This window comes from Cheilinus undulatus, linkage group 20, assembly GCF_018320785.1.
Source record: "Cheilinus undulatus linkage group 20, ASM1832078v1, whole genome shotgun sequence".
NCBI classification, from domain to species: Eukaryota; Metazoa; Chordata; class Actinopteri; order Labriformes; family Labridae; genus Cheilinus; species Cheilinus undulatus.
The window spans coordinates 12,895,380-12,917,415 of record NC_054884.1 but is presented as its reverse complement, the minus strand read 5'-3'; the positions used below and the strand labels follow the sequence as shown (position 1 = coordinate 12,917,415).

Below are 22,036 nucleotides of genomic sequence, written 5' to 3'. Positions count from 1 at the left end.
TCAACTCCCGGAAAGCTAGGACGTATGTCTTGATTGACAGGTAAGCGAGCGAATCAGATTGCAGAATATTGTGCGGGAGGTTTCCTTGATGACAGGGTCAACAATATGGCGCTGTCCATAGTGAACAACGTCTTGCACTTGTGTTGGTGTCGTTAAATGCTTTACACGTTTTCTAGCCAATGTAAATGAGTGTGAAGCAGAGCGGGATATAACATTATTGTCTCAACTCTATCGTGATCATCAGTTGACGTGTCAGAGACATCTGTTGATGCCTAAACTGCAGCAATGTCTGGGTCAAATGTTTGGAGTCGTAGTCGTGAGAAATTAAGACGTTTCCCTGAACTCTTTGCCCAGTGCTCAGCAGAGGTAAGCACAGAGAGAAGATAAATATTTGAAGTGTGTAATAGCTTAGTACAGGACCCATGTGCAGTAGGCCCATCAAATGAACGGATATAAATCATAGTACTGTAATTTATATAGGAGATATGAGTAACTTAACTTGCAGTTCAATAGACTCTCCAACTGTTAATGTTACATGTCATAAAAGATATTTGGGTTTAACCTACATGGGACCCCACATTTAAAGTGGTATGTAGAGTTTGTTTTACCCTGTTTACTGAAATTATAGGCATGAGCTCTCTGGGTGTGCCCAACAAAGACATAGGAAGGCCTGTCTGTAATACAGGAGAAACTTAGACTACTGCCCGGTGATTTTATGCCTCCACAAGGGACACAGTTACTCAACAGTGAAAATATAGTGGGTCAAGAAGACGGTCTGGTTTCTGTGGTTAGGTGATCGGTAGATATCTTATTTCTTTAATGACTAGGTGGACGTTTGTGAGAAACTTTGAATGGAGGTCAAGTTTCTGCATAAAATAATAAGGGTTAACCCCCAAATCATAGTTAGCAGTTCACCCTAAGTCCAAGTGTGGATTTGCACCAAATATGAAAAAAAATCACTCAATGCCTTCTTGAAATATTGTGCTCACAAGATTTAAAGTTTCAGTTACCTTGGTCTTCTATCTCCCAAATGTAGTCATTTAAGTTAATCGTTGAGTCAGTGGACATTTGCTGATAGCTTAAGGGAAATCAAAAATATTCTTGAGATGTTGCATTAAGCAAGGGGTGACATTGAGGCCTAATATCTTGACCTTTAACCTCGATCAGTTCATCCTTGAGTTAGTGTTGACATTTGCAAGTTTGAAGAAGATACATAAAAGCCCTCTTGAGATGCCAAATTCATTAGAATTAAGGGACGACAGATATTAGTTTTCCAGGGCTGATAGGGTAGATGAACTGATATTATATTCAGACTCCCTTCACTTTTTGCTACAGTTGAAAAAAAATTGATTTTATTCTCAGGAATACACTCAGCAACCCATCATGACAGAAATAAAACAGAATTTTAGTACTTTTTGCAAATTAATTAAAAATAAAAACAGGCATATCACCTTGACATAAGTATTCAAACACTCTCAAAACACTTGAGATTTAGCTCAGGTGTCTCCCATTTCTCTTGATCTTTGCTGAGTTGTTTCTACACCTTGACTGGAGTCCACCTTTTGTGAAATGAATCGATTGGACATGACCTGGAAAGGCAAACTACTCTCACAGAAGGCCTCAGAGCTGACAATGCATGTTAGAGCAAAAACCAAGCCTTAAGAAAAAAACGAAAAAACTTAAGGGGGTCTAAATACTTTCTGAATGCTCTGTAAATGTCATTCCTGTCATGTAGAGAATTGACTTTGACTGGCAAAATCTTTTCATGAATACATTTTCTTCATAAAAACAGAACCAAATATAATTTAGGGCTTGAAAGTTCTCAAAATCATTGTTTTTTTTAACTACTTGCACTGGCAGGTAGTTTTTTTCATAAATCACTGGTGGGAAGAGAGTTAGAAAGACCAATCATACTCATCAGACACATTACATTTCTGAATTTATATAACATTGATTTAAATAAAGGCCTTATATCTTCTGCAGGGGATGCCAATAAAGGGCCCCATCATTAAAATGTGCATTTAAAAGATGAATCATCCATAAATCAATAGCACAATATCCTCATAGAGCACATACTCAAGTACATTTTTACACTGTTGGAGCGAAAAAGAAATCTAGGTAGCAGAAAAGAGTAACAAAACATTTCTCTGTATGTTAATTTTTTTTTTTTCACCTGCTTGTTTTTGTGATGTTTGTAACTCAGGCAGCTGCATACGGGAAGTGTGTGGCAGCTACAACAACAAGCAAACAGGAGCTAAAGAAAGACCTCTGTGCCAAGGAGTTTGAAGCACTGAAGACATGTTTCATGAATGCAGTAAGCTAACAAGTCAATGTTTTTCTTGTGTGTTGGAAGATGTCAGTCCTAAAATACATGTGTTTTGTTTAATCACAGGCCAAGAAGAAAGTCAAATGAGTGGAAATCATGTCAGCTTTATTGGAGCTGCACAGCTGGACACAGTGGAAGAAGGAAGAGGTGTGGACTCACTGAAGACTGTGACATTACCTGCCCTGTCCTGTTGGACAATTAAAATGAACTGCTTACCTTTGGAGACACTTCCTTTTGTGAAGTGGTTGACAGGGAATCATGATTTACTTCTTTATTCCTACATTTCTGGAAGGTGAATAAAGCATTGTTAAGTTATCAGTATCTAGTGTGTGAAACAGACCAACAGCCATGGATGAACTAGAGATTCTTTTATTCATTCTTCTCAGCAAAATGTACAGAAAAGAAATGCACATAGAAAAATAGTCATAAAAATAGGCTTTTGTACAAAGCAAAGGTCCAGCATGTGTTGAAATGCTAGGTGATGGAGTTAGAGGAGCTGGATTACTAAGATAAACTACAAACATTATCCCTATGTTCCTCCAGTCCTTAATACAATGTGAGAGTCGGTTAACTTTACAGTAGGACATCCAGTGGATGGAGGAAGTAAGTTCACCACTGCAGCATACTGGTAAAAAGGCACTGATGAATCAAAAAGAGATTTTGAAGATGGAATGGTTTGTAACTACAGCTTAGATCCAGATGGATCAAGCTGCTTATTGTCCACAGTTTATCAAACAGTAAGGCTACACGATCATTTATACAGCTCACAGCTCCAGAATGAGGCTGGATTCACTTACTTTCATTTGAAAGTATAGAGAAACAACACTAAGGCGCTTTAACCCACAATACATCCAATAAGTGGTTAAGGGAAGGTACAGAGAATCCCTAAACCTTAACCACAAGACAAGTTTACAGTATTTACACTTTGATGTAACAGATGAACCAAAGTGACCGCAACATTAGACATCAAAATCTACACAAGTGACGATAAAACAACCAACCTCATAAAGCTGCTGAATGAAAAGGAACTTAACAGACTCATACAAACATTTATAACCCAACCCTGTCCAAATACTCAACACAAAATAGTATTTGCATAGATTTATATACATTTCAACAGTAACCTCTTTAAATCCTCTTCCATACAGACAAAATAAGTTAATATTTACAGACGCCTTGCTCTTTAATAAAGACTTTGGTTTATATTTGGAGAACAGTATCGAGAAGGAGAAACTGTCCCTCCAAGTCTAGAACATTTCTGAAGTCGAGAAAGGATTTAAGGCAACGGTATCAACATGGTGTTTTTACACATGCACTGAGCTGCATGTGTGAACAAAGAGAACAACTTATCAACACGACTTCACCTGGAAGTGGAGTCTGGGTGGGCTGGCGTACGAACGCAGCAGGAAATATTCAGGAATATCATGGCAAACCAGTAGGGATGTAACAATACAATTAACTCACAATATGAATATCACGATTCTTAATTTTCAGTTTAAATAAAGATATTTAATTTAATTCATCTATGAATATGATCTTTTTTATTTTAATTATCTGACTATAAAAATGGAATATACTTCTTTTATTAAAAAGTAATACCATTCATATTTGAGGTTCCATTCTTACAAATAAAAAACTAAAACTTATAGAAAGTGACTTTTTAAAGTGCTACTGGTTCAGCTGCTGATATCTAATGCTGTTTTCATACATTCAACCTATAAATGTTTGGGGTAATTTTAGGGTAACCTACACAAAAAAAAAATCCTGATTTGCTTGTTCACACATGTAGAAAATACTAAAGACAGTCTGTGGATTGCAGCTCTTAGACGTCCCATCTTGCAGACCCTTACTGTAAAACGCTGCATCTGTTAGGACAGAAATACACGCCAACACTTTCAAAATAAAATTGGACGAAACTCCAGGTTAGCATCGGGGTAAGGGTTAGGCTACCAAAAGTTAAAAATAAAAAATCTGACCTGTAAAACCTACTTACCAAATGTTTAATAAAGCCAAGTAAACAGTCTGCTTACAGGAAAAAAAGCTCAACCTCCATGAGAACACTAACGCAGATAATGTAGCTAAGGCGAAAGTTAAAAAAGCTGCGTTAGCTGTGTACGGGACATAGCTGAAGACTTCACCTTTCAGTTTCGCAAATCCCATAAACTCACCTTTCATTCCCGTAAAATAGGTACATAGCTAACACAACTAAGCTACGTAAGCGTATGCTTTGTCCGCTAAAGCTAACTTATTTTGTTAGCAATGTTACCTAAATAGCTAAATTAGCTATGTTAACATTAACCACTTTTGCTAAAGCCCACGCCGCTAAAGCTAAAGCCAGCGTAGCAGAGTTAATGACGCTAAACAAGCCACTGTTTGCGTAACTACCGTAGAACAGGCCTATGCAAAATTTTAATCCCAGGTTAGACCTCTGACCGTTCTTCTGTTGTATTTATGAAATTTTGCTTCTTCTGTAATGTTTACAGTGTGGTTATTTCATGAATCTAACAGCTAGACATTGTTTATAAATAAGGTTGAATTAAAAAAAAAAGTTAAAAAAATGTTCATGTGTTGTTCCGGTAAATTCTGTCAAGACAGTGTGGCTGCAGATGTTCACCTGAGACACCGTATGTCAGAATGAAAAAACAAGCTAAGACTTTGAAAATAAAATAGGATTAGACTTTGTTAAAACTTAAAAACTGGAACTGAAAAACCTGATTTTAAAAACGTTTTATAAAGAAGAGTAAAAAGCTTGTCTGTGACAACACAGTAAACTTAGCTTATGTAGCTGAATTAGCTGTGTAAGCTACGTCTACAACATAGCTACAGCTAAGCTCGCGAAGCTGCTATGTAAGCTGTTGATCCATGTTATCTACATAGCTAAATTAGCTCTAGCTACATTTGCTAAGGCTCATGTTGCTAAAGCTAACTAGGCCATAGATAACGTAGCTACAAAGCTAATGTAGCTACAAAGCCAACAAAGCTATGAGGCTTACATAGCTAAAGCTAAGCTCACAAAGCAGCTGTGTAAACTACATTGATACATAATATAAGTAGCTACGTTAGCTTTAGCTGCACTTGCCTATGTCGTAAAGTTAATTACGTAGTTACATAGCGTAACTATGTAATTAGCTTTAGCTGGAGCTTACAAAGCTAAAGCAAGTCACTGTTAGTGTAACTACGTCTAAAATGGTTCCACACATAATTTACTTCTGGATTAGACCTCTGATCTTTTTCTCTGTTTTATCCATGAAATGTCTCTTAGTCTGTAATGTTTGCAATGTGATTATTTCATAAATTTAACTACTAGACTTTGTTTATGAATAAAGTTGAATTTGAAAAAAAAAAAAAATTAAAACTAAAACTGGAAATACAGCAAAAACCAGCAAATTATGGCACTTCCTGAGATATACGGTGTCTCAGATGAAGGGGCTATAAAGGTGGCTGTCAGACATGCACGGTCTACAGCCAAACCCTTTTTGATTATATCATTGCCGTCCTGGCAGATGCAGCATCCCAAAGATGTGGTCTGCAAAGGGGGTGTCTGAGATCTGTGGTCTACAACTAGACCTATCCCAAAGTACTAGGGGGCTAGCAGGAAAATTTCACGGTGAAGTCAGGGTTAAAAACTCTGCTGTTTGCATTCACACATGCAGTCCATCCAGGTTAATTCAGGAAATTTTCAGGAATTTTATGCAAGTGTGAAAAGGGCATGAGAAAAGGTGACAAAAGCAGATAGTTCCCTCTACTGCTAACAAAAAAAAAATTTGCACTATATATTTGTATCAAAATGATGTAAATTGTTTACATTCATATTTATAAATTGTATTGTGAGGCATCATTACATCCCTACAAGCGAGCTCATTGGGTTGATGATGTTTATATCACATGACTGATGGGTGATTAGTGCTGCATCGATGCATGTAACAGTGTCCTAACTACACACAACAAAACCAGGTTGATGACTGATTTCTATTGTAGTATCCTGACAGCATGCAACCAAAGCAGCGCAACGCTTTACTTCCACCGCCCTGTTCCTATTTTCCTTTCTGCTGCTCATGTTGAGATGGCAAGGAACAAGGAAATAGAGAGATGACAAGAAATCAGGAGTGTCGGACAGAAACATTTCCTTGGTCTTTTTTTATAACTTTCCTTACTGAACAGAGCTTATTGTACAAAGTGGAGTGTCAATTTTGATACTTGCGTGTTGTTCGGGCACGATGCAACAAAGCTATTTCTTGTTACTCTTTCCTGCTTGTCTGGATGCCTCTTCACTTGTTTGATGCTGTGAATCCTACAAATACATGTAGCTTTGAAATAAAGGCAAAAAAGTGTCGGACTCTTTGGCTTCGTCTGTCATCTTAGATTTCTGTATTGTCTTTTTAACATCATGCATTGCCTCCTGAGAGCCTTCTATAAGGAATATTCATTCTGTGAGAGATGTGAGTTAACTGAGAAAGATCTCAGGGGCAGACTGGTAAAATTTTTCAAGAAATTATGAGGAGTGCACGTGTGAAAACAGCTCTGGTCCACAGTTTTACAGTTTTCTGCAGGTGTATGTTGTGTATCTGTCTGTGTTTGTTATTTCATCCTCTCGTCCTCTGAGGCTTCTTTAATCTGCCTTGAGTGCACTATCACCCCAGCCATTAGTTGCTCCTCCAGGGCTGCATGCAGGTCTGAGCCCCCCAGATTCAGCAGAGGCTCCAGCCCGGGCACCCCCCTGGATGCTCCATTCTCCTCCGAGGCCCCTTCAGCCTCTCCAGGTCCCAGTTCCCTGCGCCTTCTCCTCAGATCCACCTCTCCTTGCTCCCTCACCTTCTCGTGGGAGCCCTGAGGCTGAACTTTGGCTTTGACGGCCGAGTCTTCAGCTCCTTCTCCTGGGTCAGCCTGAGCTACAGCGTTCTCTTTGAGGTCTCGTCCTCCGTTCTTCAAAGTGTCTCCGTCTCCTACTTCAGCCCCCTGTGCGGCGATTCTAGCTTCTACAGCTCGCTCCACCTGGGCAAGCATCTCCTGAGCCGGCTCCTCCACTTTTTTCTCTTTCTTCCTCTCAAGTATTTCATTGTCTGCATTTTGCACCTTCTGCTTCAGTCTCTCTTCTTCTGCTTTCTTCTTTGCCGCTCGCTCCTGCATCTCCTGCTCTTTTGCCAGCCTCTCCCGTCTCTCCCTCTCCAGTCGCTGCTGCTCCACCCTGGCCTGCACTTCTTTTTCTATCCTCTCTTTCTCTGCTCGCTTCTTTTCAAGCTCCTCTCGGACGAGTTTCTCCTTTATCTCCTTCTCCAGCTTTTCTTTTTCCAGTCTTGCTTGAACCTCCAGTCGTTCTTTTTCCTTATCTAGACTTCTTTCCTCTTCTTTAACTTGAGCTACCTTATTGATTTGAGCTTCAGGCTGATGGTCATCAGGTCTTTTCTTCCCCAGTGGCACTCCTCTCGCCCCAAGCTCATTCTGATTATGTTCGTCTCCCCCAGCTGCTTCAGCCGGGACATCTTCTTTGTAAGCTGCTTGAGCAACCACTTTAGGAGCTCCGACCACAGCACCCTGATCCACAGCCTGAGCTTGATTCTGTGCTACAACATGAGGCTGGGCTACAGCAGCCTGAGGAGCTCCAGCTGCAGCTACAACCCCTTCCTTAGGCTGCTTCACATCTGAAGCCAGGACTGACTCTTTGGGCTTTGCTGCTCCTGCTTCTCCGACCTCCAACTGTTCCTGGACTCCTTTCTCTGCCTCGCCTTCAACAGCCCCTTCAATTTAAAATACATTAATGTCTAGATTAAACACTACCACTCACTTAATGATACTCTGCCTTTATGCCTGTAAAACATCATGTATACGCACCAGCAGGCTTGTTCTGGTGGATCTCCTTGTGTTGTTCTTCGATGACAGCCAGAAGTTTCTCCTGCTGGTCCAGAAGTCTCTTCTGTTGCACCTGCTGCTCCTTGATCACCTGCAGCAGGACGGCGTGGTCGAGCTGACCTTCTAAAAATGACAAAGCATTGAATTTAAGTCAGTCAAGAAAATATTAAGTTAGCTGAGAGGTTTAGTTAGGTTGACGTAGGGCGAGTGTCTAGGTGAGAGGGAAGGGGAAACAGGCTTTTTTCCCGTTATACTGTTCATACTGTCACATTGGGCCACATTAACTGTAAAAGTAGCTGCAGACGCACACAAACTATGTTATTGGAGGAGGTGAGTGGGTGGATTCTACATCAACACTTTTATTAATGTGATATCTGTAATTATACACCAATATCTATCAACCTAAAACGCACATAGCTTAGGGAGTGTATGACAGAGCGACAGGGGAGGATTAACAGAGGAGGAAAGAGGAAATTCATACCTGCAACCAGCTTTTTTATCACTGTGACCGGAGTCCAGCAGAGAGAGGAAGAAAAAATAGGGTAAAGATGGAGAAAGAGAAAGGGCAAAAGTAAACAGAACGAGAAAGTCAACAAAAGCCAAAACCGACCAGTAGAGAAAGAACTGGACTAGAATTAAAGCACTTCTCCTCTTTCCTCATTTGCACAGGCAAAAAAAAGGCTCAATATGCAAAATAGACAATAGTTTACAGTATGTAAGCAAACCAAGATGAAGAGGCAGAAACATTGCAGCATGCAGCAGATAACAGTAAATCCACACTGCTACATGGGAATTTTCTTAAACTTTGAGGGAAAATTGTTAAAAGTTTTAGGGAAAAAATAAAGGGACATTTTCATGCACATTTTTTAAACTTTGCAGATTTTTTTTCTAAGTTTTTTTTTTTCAGAAATTCCTTACAACTATCAATAATTTTTTGAAAGTTTGAGAGGTATTTTATGAGGGATACTGCTGGATGCAGACTGGTGCTCTCAGACACCACCATCTGCAGACCACCACTGTGAGATGACCTACAAGTAGTTACACAAACGGTGGATAGCTATAGCAACAGCAGCTACATTAGTATGTTTTCATGGAACTTCTTTCTGCAGGGCACTGTTTTTTCAGCTATATTATACATTTTGTAATTTCAGTTTAGTAAAACTGAGAAGCCAGAACTAAAAAAAAATGTTCTTTTAAGCAGTTTTATTTTAGGCAAGGCAGTTGTCACATCGAATGTGTCTCGACTTGCAGTCTTCTTAAGCACTGTACTATATGTGGCCTCTAAATGAACCTGTCTGTATTTAAAAGATACATTTTGACTATTGCATCTTTTCTTGAGTATCCTAAGTTTTTTTCTATTTTTTTTTTGAGTAGCTATTTTTCTCAATGTACTAATTCTATAAATACACAGTACTTGAATGTGGCCAATACTTGCCTTACTCTATAATATGCATTTTTTTAAAAACATCCCTTTTGCTACTTTTTCCTGGGGAGTCGTGCCCAGGGTCATTTGACATGTATATATGTGGGTGTTGATGTTTGCATATTAATGTACAGGAATGTTTATTTGTGTGTATATATATAAGGATGTATAGGTCTATGTACAAGGTACTACTGAGGGGTTTTGTCTTTTCCAGGAAGCCTCAACGGTTTCATTTTGAAGGTTGTACCTGCGCTGCTTTGCACGCTTCCTGTATTTACACGGTTTTTCTGCTCTTTGTTCATAAAGCTGAAGAAACGTGTCCATTGTGAGTACGGCCTTGTCTAAAATAAAACTGCTTGGAAGGACATTTTTCAAGTTCTGAGTTCTAGTCTTTTAGTAGTGCACCTTAAGAAGTAAGCGTGCTTTCTTTTGTTCACCATCATTCAGGTCATTCCTAACACACCCTACTGTGGGCTTTAACATTACTCTAACCATTACAAGTTAGTGTGAGTGTAATCCAGTTCTCTTAAACTGTTTGCATGTATTTCCAGTTTTTCTTTGGTTTTACTTGGACTTAATTACCATCCTGACTATGGTGGAGTCTGACAGCAGTGGTCTGCAGAGGTAGCCATCTGAGAGCAGCAGTTTGCAGCATGACTGTTTTTGGTATTTTTGGCAAATTTGGTCAGAAATTTTAAAAAAGTAACCCTTAAGGAAATTGTCAGACACTTAAATGGACATTGTTGGAGACTTTTATTAGAGAAGTTCTTCAGAAATTTTGTAAACATTAGGGTGTTTCCAAAACTCCTCGCACATTTTTTGGAAATGTCTTCTATTAAATTCCTTTTGAAAGTTTATAAAACTTCTATGGAAAATTTCAGAAATTTTCATGGAAGTTTTCTAGATTCTTCAGAAAATTTAATTATGTGAATTTCATGGAAATTGCAGAAACTTGCAGAGAAAACGTTGTGCAATCAGGGAAGAAGTTATTTGAGGCAAAGTTTTAAAATCAATGTCTTTTTTCAATTTTCCAGTCCATCCTGGAATAGCTTTTAGGTAATTGTGTATTTATGCCATCTGGCTGCACTGTCCTTTTTCTCCCATCTTTTCAAACATACTCAGCTCAGTCTACATTACAGCGACTTCTTCTCAGTGTCCTCTTTGCTAAAACTGCACTTGATCTTAAAATTAAAAGGTCCTTGATGACACAGGAGAAGAACAATGCAGCCATATGACTTCACTACCCCTCTTATGGAGTGTCATTTTTTTGAAAACCTCTTAAGTTTGGAAACTGATGGCACTTTGAGTGAAGAGGATATTTAGGAAGATGTAACTGTAATGTAGATCGAGGTGAGTTTATTCCAAAATGTGCTGCACAAAAATGACCAATGTGTAACCAAAGATGTAGAAGCTATATTCTACATAACATAATATGTAATCAATTGTGGAAATTTAAAGATGAAAAATGGAATAATAAATGATACATTTGCAGTGCAGCTTGTTTCACTGGTAAATAAGTGTTGAAGACAACTAACCTTCCAGCTTTTCGTCTGCTGTATCCTTGCTGTCTCCAGCGGGAGCCTTCTCTGCAGCAGGCTGATGTTCTCCTTCAGGAAGCAGAGCTGTCAAATAAATAAAGTTTTATTTATCCTTCATTCTGAGTTGAAACTACAGTGCTATGAGAAAAGTGTCGGATACTCACGTTTCCCTGCAGCATCTGGAACTTTGGCCACAGAATCGACTTGTGCTGATGCAGCCTTACTTTCCACCACGGCATCATTCTTGAGATCTTTAACCAGACCAAGGTCTTGATCTATCTTTAGCTTAGAAACTTCCTGCTTTTTCTCTGCGACTTCAACCTGCTTGTCCAGCACCTCGTTGGACAGGACTTCACCTCCTCCCAAATCCACCTCCTCTTTCTTCACAGTATCTACAGGCTTTGGTTTCTCTTTCTCCTCTGTTTGTTCCTCTACCTTGATCACGTTCCCTAAACCTGCATTCCTCCTTAGTTCCTCTTCTCCTCTCCATGCAGGAGGAACAGGTTGTTTTTTGTCCTCCTGCAGCTCAGCGTTGTTCTTCATTGCATCCACTACAACCTGGTCATGAGGGATGGGAGGTTCATGGCGATGGGCCTCTCCCTCTGGCACTGCAACACCTAAGAAGGTAGTCAAAACATCACTATCTTGATGCAGTTCTTTGAGGTTCAACCTGTGGTTGAGTGTCCTTACCAGCATCAGGGCGGTCCAGCTGCACCTCCTGCTTCTTCCTCTCAGGCACCTCAATCTGGGGGGGCTCAGCCTGGACCATCTCTACTGGTTTAGCCACCTCCACGACTGGAAGGACAGGCTTTTCTATCTCTACTGGCTTCTTGTTTGGAGGGTTGTCTACATGCAGAAACACAGGACACAACTTATTACAGCAGCATGATATCTACCCTCTAAAAATGTCAAAGATTAAAACATGCACATGAGATCTTTTCACCAAAGTGTGCCTTAGTAAATTAGTGCTTTTAATTCTAACAGATATATTCAACCATAAAATAGTTTTTTACTCTTCTTAAGTGCTGCTGCTGTCAAGCTTTTATTTTCATTTGCTTCATTTCCTCACACAGCAAGTTCAGGAAGACATGCTGGAAAATATGAGACAAACTACAGTGACTAAATTAAGAAACTGTAAATGTGACACCTCATTTATTCCACTATTTTCTTCTGTCAGAGAAAAGTTAAATGACTCAGCTCTTGTGCAACACTATTTAACGCTGGTCCAGACAACCACTCTTTGTATTATTGTACAGTTGTGTTTATTACACACATTAACTGCTGGCACTAAAATAAATTAACACCTGGGTGTATCTCATGTGAATTATGCGTGCTAATCCATGCAGCTATAATGAAATTCAAGCTGCTAATGAGGCAAAGCGTCCACTAGATGGCAGCAAATACTGGCATAAGCCAAGCTGACACAAGTGGTGCTTTCCAGTGTGATAAAGGAGGAAGGGGAGAGTGAAGATGACTGAAAATGGAAAGTGGCAAAGAGGAAACAGGCTGGGTTGACCCACATGAGCTTCACCTGGGGAGGAAGTGAAACTAGAAGCCACCAGATTCATTTCAAAACAAGAACATTAACTCAAACGCTCCCATTTGTTTCTGCACCTCCACCCTTCCCAGACCTGTATCACCCTCTTCCCTTTTTGATACCAGAGCTCGCAGGCATTTTAAGCTGCCACTGGAGATATGGCAGGGGGAGACAATGTATTTTGGGGGGAGGGGAAGGCAGGAGAAATGAACAGAGGTAGAGGGATGAGAAGGGGGGGGATTACTCGAGTTTGAAGGGCATCACTCTCGCTCCATCAATGTCAAGCACTCAGCGCTGCTCTCAGATATTATCAAGAGGTTATCTCCTCACCCGGCCTGTCTGTCTATCAGTCACTCTGTCTGTCTCTGTCTTTTCTTCTCACACACATGAAAGAAAGCATTTCTTCCTCCCTGGCTTTGTGCCTTTGTTTTAACCTTTCATGTCCCTTGCTATGGCTTTGTATTCCTTCTCTTTACATTAATGTTTCAGGATGCTGCAAATGTCCCAAAAATAAAACAAGGAATAAAAATATGTCTCATGCTGCTGGATAGATATTCCATGAAATAACTGCATGCAGACCTGCTGTCCAATCTCAGCTGCTACAGACGACCCTGCTTAAGGACCGTTGAGGTAAATGCTTCCATGGCTCATTAGTTTACCACTTTAATCTACATCCCATCAAGTACAGAAGTGATTGCATGCTATTAGTGCATGTCATGATCTTTACCAGGGAGTTCAGGGAGGTCCAGTAGCAGGTTGTTCTTGCCGGGTGCTGGAGGAGGAGGTGCTTGGGCCTTGGTGGTGGGGCTGCTTGCTGATATGGAGAGGGTGGTAAAGGTGCTGATCAGCAGGATGCCCAGACCCACTAAAAGCACCAACTGTAGGGCAGAGAGAAGCACATGGTCAGATATAACTAATATAACACAGAGTGTTTGATTGATGATTAGGAGAGACTTAATTCTGTTTATAATCACCTGAGCAATGAGGCCACTTTTCTGGATCTTTCTGAAGATCAGAGCAGGGCATATGAAGCAGATAAGGCTGCCCATGGTGGCTCCAGTCAAACCCAGAATGGTTTCCACTAAAGTGAAAAGAGGGAAAGAAAAACACTGAAATGTTCTTTTTGTAGAAGAATGAGTCCAACCCATGGGTACTTTGATCCCAAGTGTCAATAGTGCATTTGCCAGGTCATAATTCATTATTAGTGGATTTAACAACTAAAAAATAATAATAAGGTTAAGTAGCTACTTAAAAAATGTATAACTGGTCATTTGTCTTAAATTACAGAGTTATTTCAGTCTAGCAAGTACCTCACAAGGTTTATTTACTAAATAGTACATTACTGTCCTTTAAAAGCATGTTTATGGCAAAATAAGGGAGAAAAACTATTAAGGAGGTGTTTCTATCCTCTTTCCATGTGGCTATTTATTTCTGCAGTAAGTGCAGTGAAGCTGCATGTGAATAAGCAATGAGGTAAGATGCTTGCGGTACCTCTTTAACGGCTTTTCTCCCTCGTTTTGCCACAAAAACTGGGTAGATTCTTCAAAAAGCCGAATGCAATAGACAGACATTTTCAATTTACAGTAATCAATAAAGATTTGTATTAGTATTAGCCCTGCTAACATCAGCCCACAGACAATGTGGAATTGAAGCTTTCAGCCTTAGATTTTAACTTTTCTGCTGTATAAATTTAATATATGTAATAGGGATGACCTGGAATAGTCGGCGATTCGACGAATCGATTCGGAGGAGTCTGATTCGACTATGAACCTCATAGTCAAATCAGACTCCACCCACTGTCCTGCGGTGCTGGGGTTGTTTATCTCCTCAGACAGCAAGCACATGGCTAATTATGTACGCATGATGATGTCAAAGCAAGTCTATCTCTCTGCGCGAGCTCAGTATCGCTGGGGACTCTGCAGGGAAAGTGGGAAAGTTTGACCAGAGCTTTCTCGTAAAGCAGAATTTTAATCTAAGTGAGGTTTTCCTGGTTAACCAAAGGCTTAATATCATCAGCGATATGGAGGGATTTTGTGTCATCGCTGTGAGTAATGAAGAGGCTGAAACGAAGGCAACTAAAGCTGAGCGCCGTAAACACTGATGCAGCAGCAGCAGCAGAGAGAGAGGCCTATGTCGGCTAATTAGCAGAAGTAGTCTTGAATAAGGCGTTAATGAGAGGAGGACTGGCCTGGACTATCTGCTGTGGAGCTTTTGTCTTTTCGGGACTAATCCAAATAAACCAGGATGGTTGGATTTCCAGCTTTAGCAGAGGTTACAGTTATATCATCATGAGGAATGATATTAGCAACTGACTCAAAGACTCAAAGACTCAAAGACTCAATTTTCATTTGAAATGTAGAGTCCTAACGTGGTGCCCAGTCAACAAAGCACTTTTGTTATGTGTTTGGATGCTTCGTTGTTGTCAGTGGAGGTTGGTATTTGGCTGTTGTAAGCTGCAAAGTTATAGTAGCAGCCGATGTGCTAACAGGCTAACGGTGAAGCTAACTGTTGTTGTTTATGAGTTTAACGTGGGCGTATATTGTGTAACTGACTGCATGTGTAAGGAAAAGTGCGCAGCTTTCATTTTGGTACTGTAAACCACTTGCACAAAGAACTAAGAGAGAGATTTATGCGTTTTGCTGCTGTTAATGCAGCAAAATAATGTTAAAGCAAATGTCCGGTAGTTGTTCTAAATGTCCGGAATTCTTGAGGACAGCCAGTCATTTTGACCGGGGACAAAAAAGTCTAGCAGAAACACTGTTCGCCTATTAGTCGACTAAAGGCAAAATCTGACGAATCAGATTCGACTATGGAAAACCTTAGTCGTTGACACCCCTAATATGTAATAATGTATGCAAGAGCTGATTTAGAGAGGAGGTTTTTTACCAGGCAGAGGGAGTGACATGTTGGACAAACTTCAAACTACTGCAAAAAAAAAAAAGACATATATATATATATATATATATATAAAAAATATAAGGCTAATATATTGCCTGTAAATATAAACAGAAATGTTCATATCCACAAAAAATATTTAACTTTTTGAGCTATTATCTGCCAAAAATGATATCATATTGAAAATATCATGCATCCCTTGTAACAGCTCTGATTTTTACAATCATCTCTATTAAATGCATATTTTTGTAAATTTATCAGTAATGTACAAAACATGCAGATAAAAGAGAAAGCTTAAAGTCAATAAAAAGCTGAAATTAATTAAAAGATGAAACAAACAAAAGACATCCATGAAACACAGGCTGAAAGTAGTAAATTTAGACCCTAAACAGTTAGCTCAAAGTCAAGGATAGAGTTGAAAGTTGGCTAGGAGTGAAAGATAAAGTTTAAAAGGCATTAAAGGTATAACAATGGCCTTATCAACATTAATATGGAAGACATTGAATATTTTCTAAATTAAGCTTAGTCAACTGATCCCAATTATCGCCTCACCTGCTCCCACAGGCAAGCACACTTCTTTCTCTCAACACAGCATTCTGTTATCTCTGTAAAGTTAAAGTGTCTTTGAGTGCTTAGAAAGGCGCTTATAAATAAAATTTACTTTTATTACTGTTATTATTATTATTCAAATATGACACCCCTATAAGTAATCCCTGCCTGATTTAATGCTGATGCACCATGCTGCTACTGGCAAAGCTTAACCTCCGCCAACCCAGCCTCTTCCTTTATAATATAAAGCTGTTGCACCCTCATATTTAAATTCATGCAACTACTAATTTTACTGTGTTAAACGTACATTATCATAAATGTATCTATCTATATGGGAGTTTCTAACAATGCGCCCCCTGGAAAGTCAAAGCATGCTGCTTAGCATCTTTTGAGCAGAACCTTCTCTGCCAAGTAAAACTGTATATCCTTTTTTCAAAAAGATGGTTAAATGTATGACCAGTGTTCCTGAATGAACTAAATATATTGTTGAGTAAATGGCAAGTGTAAAGTCAAACTTCCTCCAGGTGTGTTACCCTCAGCTCTGTGTTCACACTGACAGGACGCCGCTGCCCTGAGCTTGAAATCAGGCAACGAAATGTCTGCACTTAATCAAAACACTAAGCTACAGAAGAAAAGAGGGGAGGTTGCGCACTGAGGCACAGCGGAGGTAAGCTCTACTTTGAAATGACACACAGGTGCTCAAGTGTGACATCTACTGGATATCCACTCTGAAAGCCACATATTATACTATTAAAATTATTAAGACCTGAAAATAGCCTAAAGAAAAAGATGAAGAATAAAACAGTTTTCTTATGGTTAAGGGTAAATAACTGATATAGTTACCACAGAGCAGTCAGAATTAAAGGTTAGTTTCCTGCTAAGTGTACTGTTTTTAACTGCTGAGACAATCAACTTTCTGGTGTTATTACATTTTTGGCTGAGCTTCAAATAAAATCTGATTTTTTAAAAACCATATCTTGGCTTCTGGTGGGACTTTGTCACCAAAACTGATGGAGTAACCTTACACACTTTTGAAGGTTTAAATTATTTTTCTTGTTGGATTATTTAGGACACAGATTCATCACAGGAGGGTTTTTCTTCCATCCACTTAAGGCCCCCATAAGTGAGTCTCAAGAATCAACACTGTTTCTCACTCCTCTTTTCTAAAGATGAAAGGAAACCACGAACCCTAACACTACAGCATATACGAGTGAGTAAGGAGCTGCAGATTGAAGTCAGACAGGATTAAAACAGTCCTTTTAAGTTTTCAATACTCAGTATTTTATCCTGGAGCTTGTAACATAACCCTCTACTAAAAATGTTGTAGCAACTCCTAATACCTTGCTATTTATCTCATCAGCCATGTCTTAGTGGTGTGCCTCATTTATAACCAGCACTTGATCAGTCTTTTGTACCAACCACGGCACCCTACTCCTGGCAGCAGCGAGCCTTGGCCCCGCCCCTGTCCCTGTGGACTGGACCGGCTGGGCGCCTGGCCTGGAAGCCCATCGTTCATCAGGAGGACGGACACCATATTGTCTCCATCAGATTTAGTGTCCTTTCTCTCCAGGGTCCTACCTCCTTTCTCCTCAGTCTATTAGTCTGATTAAACACACAAAGAGCTGGCCAAACCTGCTGCGTGTGTGTGTAGGTGGTGTGTGTGTGTGTGTGTGTGTGTGTGCGTGTTTGTGTGTGTCCAGCCAATCAAAAGTTTAACAAACAGTGACCGAATGAAAGGATGAATAAAACATAATCTCATGCTAACCTTTACATCTCCACCATTTTGGAGCTGTTTGTAAGAGGGACGGGGGACTCAGAGAGACTGACAGAGAGCCAATGAAAGTGCTGAAATGTGCATGTGGTAGAGAGAGTCTGGGAGAATAATAGCCCTATCTTCCTGTCTGCCCGTCTAAAAGGAGATAAAAGTTAGAAACCTGATTTAAGGACTGTGTTAGAGTGTGACAGTCACTGACTCGTAAAGTCACATTCACACACGTCGTAAAGCTCCACCGCCACCCCGCCCACATAAAGGAACACATGCACCTTAAAGACCCCCAGTCAGAAAGCTGTACACAAGCATGCACAATTTCCATCCTTTCAGTCCATGCATGATTGTTCACACACACACAGGATGTACCATTGGGGATGAGAATGCCTCCCAGCATGGTGCCAAACACGATGCAGAGCGTGATCATCTTGAAGCGCAGAGGAGGCATGTATCCTCCGGCTGCAAACGTCCCATCCTTCTGCTATAAAACCAAAACACAAAGGAAGATTATGAAAAGAAGGAAAGACTAAATGAAGAAATTAAATCTCAACTTTACAATGCAATTGAATTCTCTACTTTCTAAGCATACTATTATTTTTGGTTTTACACAAAGCTTATACTACTCAGTGTTTGTTGTACATCAATCCTTGTGCTTACAAGTGCTCAATTCTCATCATTGCATTATCACTGGGGGGTACGCTACGAAGCAAGTTCAACATGTTGTTTTGGCATGTTTTGGTTATAACTTTTACCTCTTCCCCTTGAAACAGTTAAAAGGGTTTGTGGTGAAATCTTCTCCTACCAAACGGGATAACCCTTCTATTTCCTCATTAGTCATCAGTAGTTGTTGACAGTATTTATGTAAATGGACACGACAACAACAAAGACATTTCTACTGTAACAAATTTTCAAAGTGCTTGTTCAAAATCAAAAGGAACCAATCGAAATAATGCTAATTTATGAGATAAGACAGTTGTTTAACTTTCAGCTATTTCAGATGATTCCCTAGGCATTCTGGGAGACTTCCTAACACTTGGTTTGGAGTATGCCTCTGGAAGAGCTATGCTCAAAGGGCTGTCAGGACACCCTACCAAGGTTATTATAATTAACTAAAAACAAACAAAAAACCTCCATAGTTTTAGTCTTTGACAGCAGCATACTGACAGGAACGTCCAAGTCTGGGGAGGGTACAATCGCCTGATATGAGTGAAGAAGACAACAATGGTAATTTTAGGTCTTGAGTTGTATATAAACATCAACATTGAATCAATAAACTGAAAAGTGAAGAGCCCTTTTGGGTCTCTCCCCTGACAGGTATCCCATATTGCCAAAAAACTAAAAACCAACACTAAAACTAAAAAGAAAAAAAAAAAATAGTAAACAAGATAACATGTGAGATGTCTCACATGTTGCTGTTAGAATAATTCACTGAGAAATCAGTTTTATTGTTGTTTTTTGTTTTTCAGCTGTAGTTGCTGGGTTTTCATAAACATGTTTGAATATGTGTTTGATGCATAGCTAGCATCACACAGCAGGTGGGAAGTTTTAGGCTTTGTTAAAGCTTCACATAAAAGTATGTGCATTAAAACTTTGTATATAAGTCAAAAGGCACAGCTTTAATGCTCCACTTATGTTGTAGGCCCATCAACACACATATGCACTGGCACACAGAGACGCTGAGCTCATATGCAGTAAGTTGGGGAATTAAACACCCCTTCCCATGCAAACTGGCCTTATTACATTAAGCGCCTGATGATGGTAATAACATGGCATAAATATAGTAAAGATCAGCCTACTGTTTTTGGGAGCTGATGGAAGTGTGCTCAAGTTTTTATGATGCAAGAATTTTCTAGGAAACAATTCTACCTCTGTATGATTTAAAAATAGATAATGATAAATGATGTGTGAATACGGTTGGTAACTATAACTTTGACATTGTTATTATTAAGCCATACCTGGAGAAATTCAGTATGAGACTCCCAGCTGCTTTCGTTATCTATGTGTGGCACCATTGTTCATGACTAGTATGTGGTAATTCTCTTAGTTTCCTTCATTTAGAGAGGAAACTTAATCAGTGATGGTTGCCTTTTATGAGACGGACTGTCAATCTGAATATTTAACATAAATTGTCAGAATCTGTGCAGGGTGCGGGTAGGTTTGGACAGCAGGATTAAGAAAAGAGTGCAAAATAGTGTTTTTTTCACATGCACTGAAAAGTATGTTTGTCTGGTGTCTACATGATGATACAAGTAATTTCATAAACATAACATTTCTAACTAGAAAAGCACTCGGAGAGCGCAGACCTCCACCATTAGCCCTATCTCCCAACAGTACAGAATCCTTTAAAAAAATTCTGAAACCAGACAGTGATCTGAATCACTCCCAAAATCTAATCAGTTCTTCCTTATACAATTTCTGACATTTCCTGAAAATTTCATCAAAACCCGTCCACAACTTTTTGAGTTATGTTGCTAACAAAAAAAGAAACTTACAAACAAACTAACTAACTAACTAACTAACGAACAAACCCTCCGATCACCTAACCTCCTTGGCGGAGGTAATGAAGATAGCACCAAGGTTGTGGCAAAGCTAATAATGGAATATGCTGATGAAGCTACAGCATATGCTGCTGTCCCCTGAGTGGAATGATAGACAATCTTGCTGTCACCCCAAAAGAGATCGTGCTGAGCAGTTGTTCAAAGCTGGATCTCAATCTGATAAATAAATCTAGAGATGCAATACCAAGAGCAGCTATACATAAAAGGGTAAATCTGAGCTTTATATAACCTGTCAAGGTCATATGTGAGTCAGCAGATCACCATACTCTACAAACTCAAAGAAAAGTATTAAAAATATGTAAAAGTTAAACACATAACCAAGACTGAAATCAAGAAAGCTGTATCAAAATTTGCAGGAAAGGAAGCTGTCAGAAAAAAAAACACTTGCTAAGCAAGTGTGAATGTGCAAATTAAAGCTTATTATCACTTTGTCATCATTAGAGCACAACAGATTTTAATACAATAAATCCATTTTCCTACCTAGACTTATCCTCTGATATTTGATGTTTTTGACATTTTAGTATGTAACATTTTATTTGTAGCTCTGATGAAACTATGGTATGGGACTCATAAAGGTTGATCTCTACTCCACAACATAATGTGCTCTGGAGCAGGTTAGGGGATCAGTTGAATTTACCATGTTACTTTACACTGGTAAGACATGAGCCATTTTCAGTACTGAAAACTCAAGTAATATTGATAACCACAAAGCCTTGCTTTGTAGTTTACCCCCCTGGTTTGGTTGTCAAAAACACAAGAAGAACTTCCTCCTGCGTGGGGTCATTTATGGTGCAACTGCATGCAAAACAAAACTATTCAAAATACTTTTTAAACTGCGTGGTTTTAAGGTAATGATTACAAAGCAGGTGGGATCATATGCCTGCAAACCTAATTGTGGTGCAACATGTTTCAAAATGCAGAGGATTTTACCACTGGTTTATTGATAAATAGATGGCAAATTTCTCCTTTTATTATATGATCTCAAAGAAACCAGAAAAATGCAAAATTAAGGATTTACTTTATGTATTCCAGTCTTCAAACTTACCTGGCTAATGTTATATATTTTTTGAACCATTTGTATCCATTGCACATTCAATCAGTAGCATCACTGAAACCCACCTGCTGCTCAAAAAGCATGGTGTTAATGGCCTGGCGGCAAGGCAAGATCATCATGGGGAATCCGACGGCAACAGACATCATAAAGCCCACACGGATCATCTCAGTCACCAGGTTAGAGGGAAAGTTCATCAGCACGTTGCCAGCAATGTTCTCAGTGAAACTGACGTAGCCAAAGAAACCCACCTGTTTCACAGAGAGATGGAGGGACAGGAAAAGCACTGCAGTAAAATACCTCATCGCCATCTTAATGAAACATGGTGGCAAATATGAAATCTGTTACGAAGAAACAAAATAGCACTTTCACTACTGACACAAATGACCATGTCTTGATAAAAAAGCATCAAGTTAATCATAAAGTGGGTTCTTAAAAAATAACACAAGCAGACACATATTTTTACATATTTTTATGTGTTGTATTGTTCTTTTATATGCTCTAGACCTAGAGTCTGTAATAAAGTCTTGAACTGAATACAGTA

General features: G+C 39.4%; 2 protein-coding genes across 3 annotated transcripts in view; one reads left to right on the top strand and one right to left on the bottom strand.

Moving 5' to 3' along the window:
• Positions 1-85: 85 nt before the first annotated feature.
• ndufaf8 (NADH:ubiquinone oxidoreductase complex assembly factor 8) lies at positions 86-2,641 on the top strand. The gene is made up of 3 exons (XM_041815018.1): positions 86-366; positions 2,204-2,314; positions 2,393-2,641. The coding sequence occupies exons 1-3, from the start codon at positions 286-288 to the stop codon at positions 2,411-2,413; spliced, it is 213 nt and encodes a 70-aa protein (XP_041670952.1). The 5' UTR covers positions 86-285; the 3' UTR covers positions 2,414-2,641.
• A 119-nt stretch (positions 2,642-2,760) lies between these two features.
• Positions 2,761-22,036, bottom strand: part of slc38a10 (solute carrier family 38 member 10) — a 36,569-nt gene continuing 17,293 nt past the window's right edge. For both annotated transcript variants that reach the window (XM_041815016.1, XM_041815017.1), the window contains exons 9-17: positions 21,561-21,743; positions 18,253-18,364; positions 13,646-13,752; positions 13,399-13,549; positions 11,825-11,980; positions 11,299-11,751; positions 11,132-11,218; positions 8,156-8,296; positions 2,761-8,061 (exon numbers count right to left, since the gene is read on the bottom strand). In XM_041815016.1, coding sequence (XP_041670950.1) covers positions 6,905-8,061; positions 8,156-8,296; positions 11,132-11,218; positions 11,299-11,751; positions 11,825-11,980; positions 13,399-13,549; positions 13,646-13,752; positions 18,253-18,364; positions 21,561-21,743 — 2,547 coding nt within the window. In that variant the 3' untranslated portion in view covers positions 2,761-6,904. The remainder of the gene's footprint in view (positions 8,062-8,155; positions 8,297-11,131; positions 11,219-11,298; positions 11,752-11,824; positions 11,981-13,398; positions 13,550-13,645; positions 13,753-18,252; positions 18,365-21,560; positions 21,744-22,036) is intronic.

What these genes read in the sequence shown, in the direction of transcription:
- ndufaf8 (XM_041815018.1), top strand. Translation starts at nt 286, where the DNA reads ATGTCTGGGTCAAATGTTTGGAGTCGTAGTCGTGAGAAATTAAGACGT. An exon ending in TTGCCCAGTGCTCAGCAGAG is followed by an intron (nt 367 to 2,203) that starts GTAAGCACAGAG and finishes TTTGTAACTCAG; the next exon opens with GCAGCTGCATACGGGAAGTG. An exon ending in AGACATGTTTCATGAATGCA is followed by an intron (nt 2,315 to 2,392) that starts GTAAGCTAACAA and finishes GTTTAATCACAG; the next exon opens with GCCAAGAAGAAAGTCAAATG.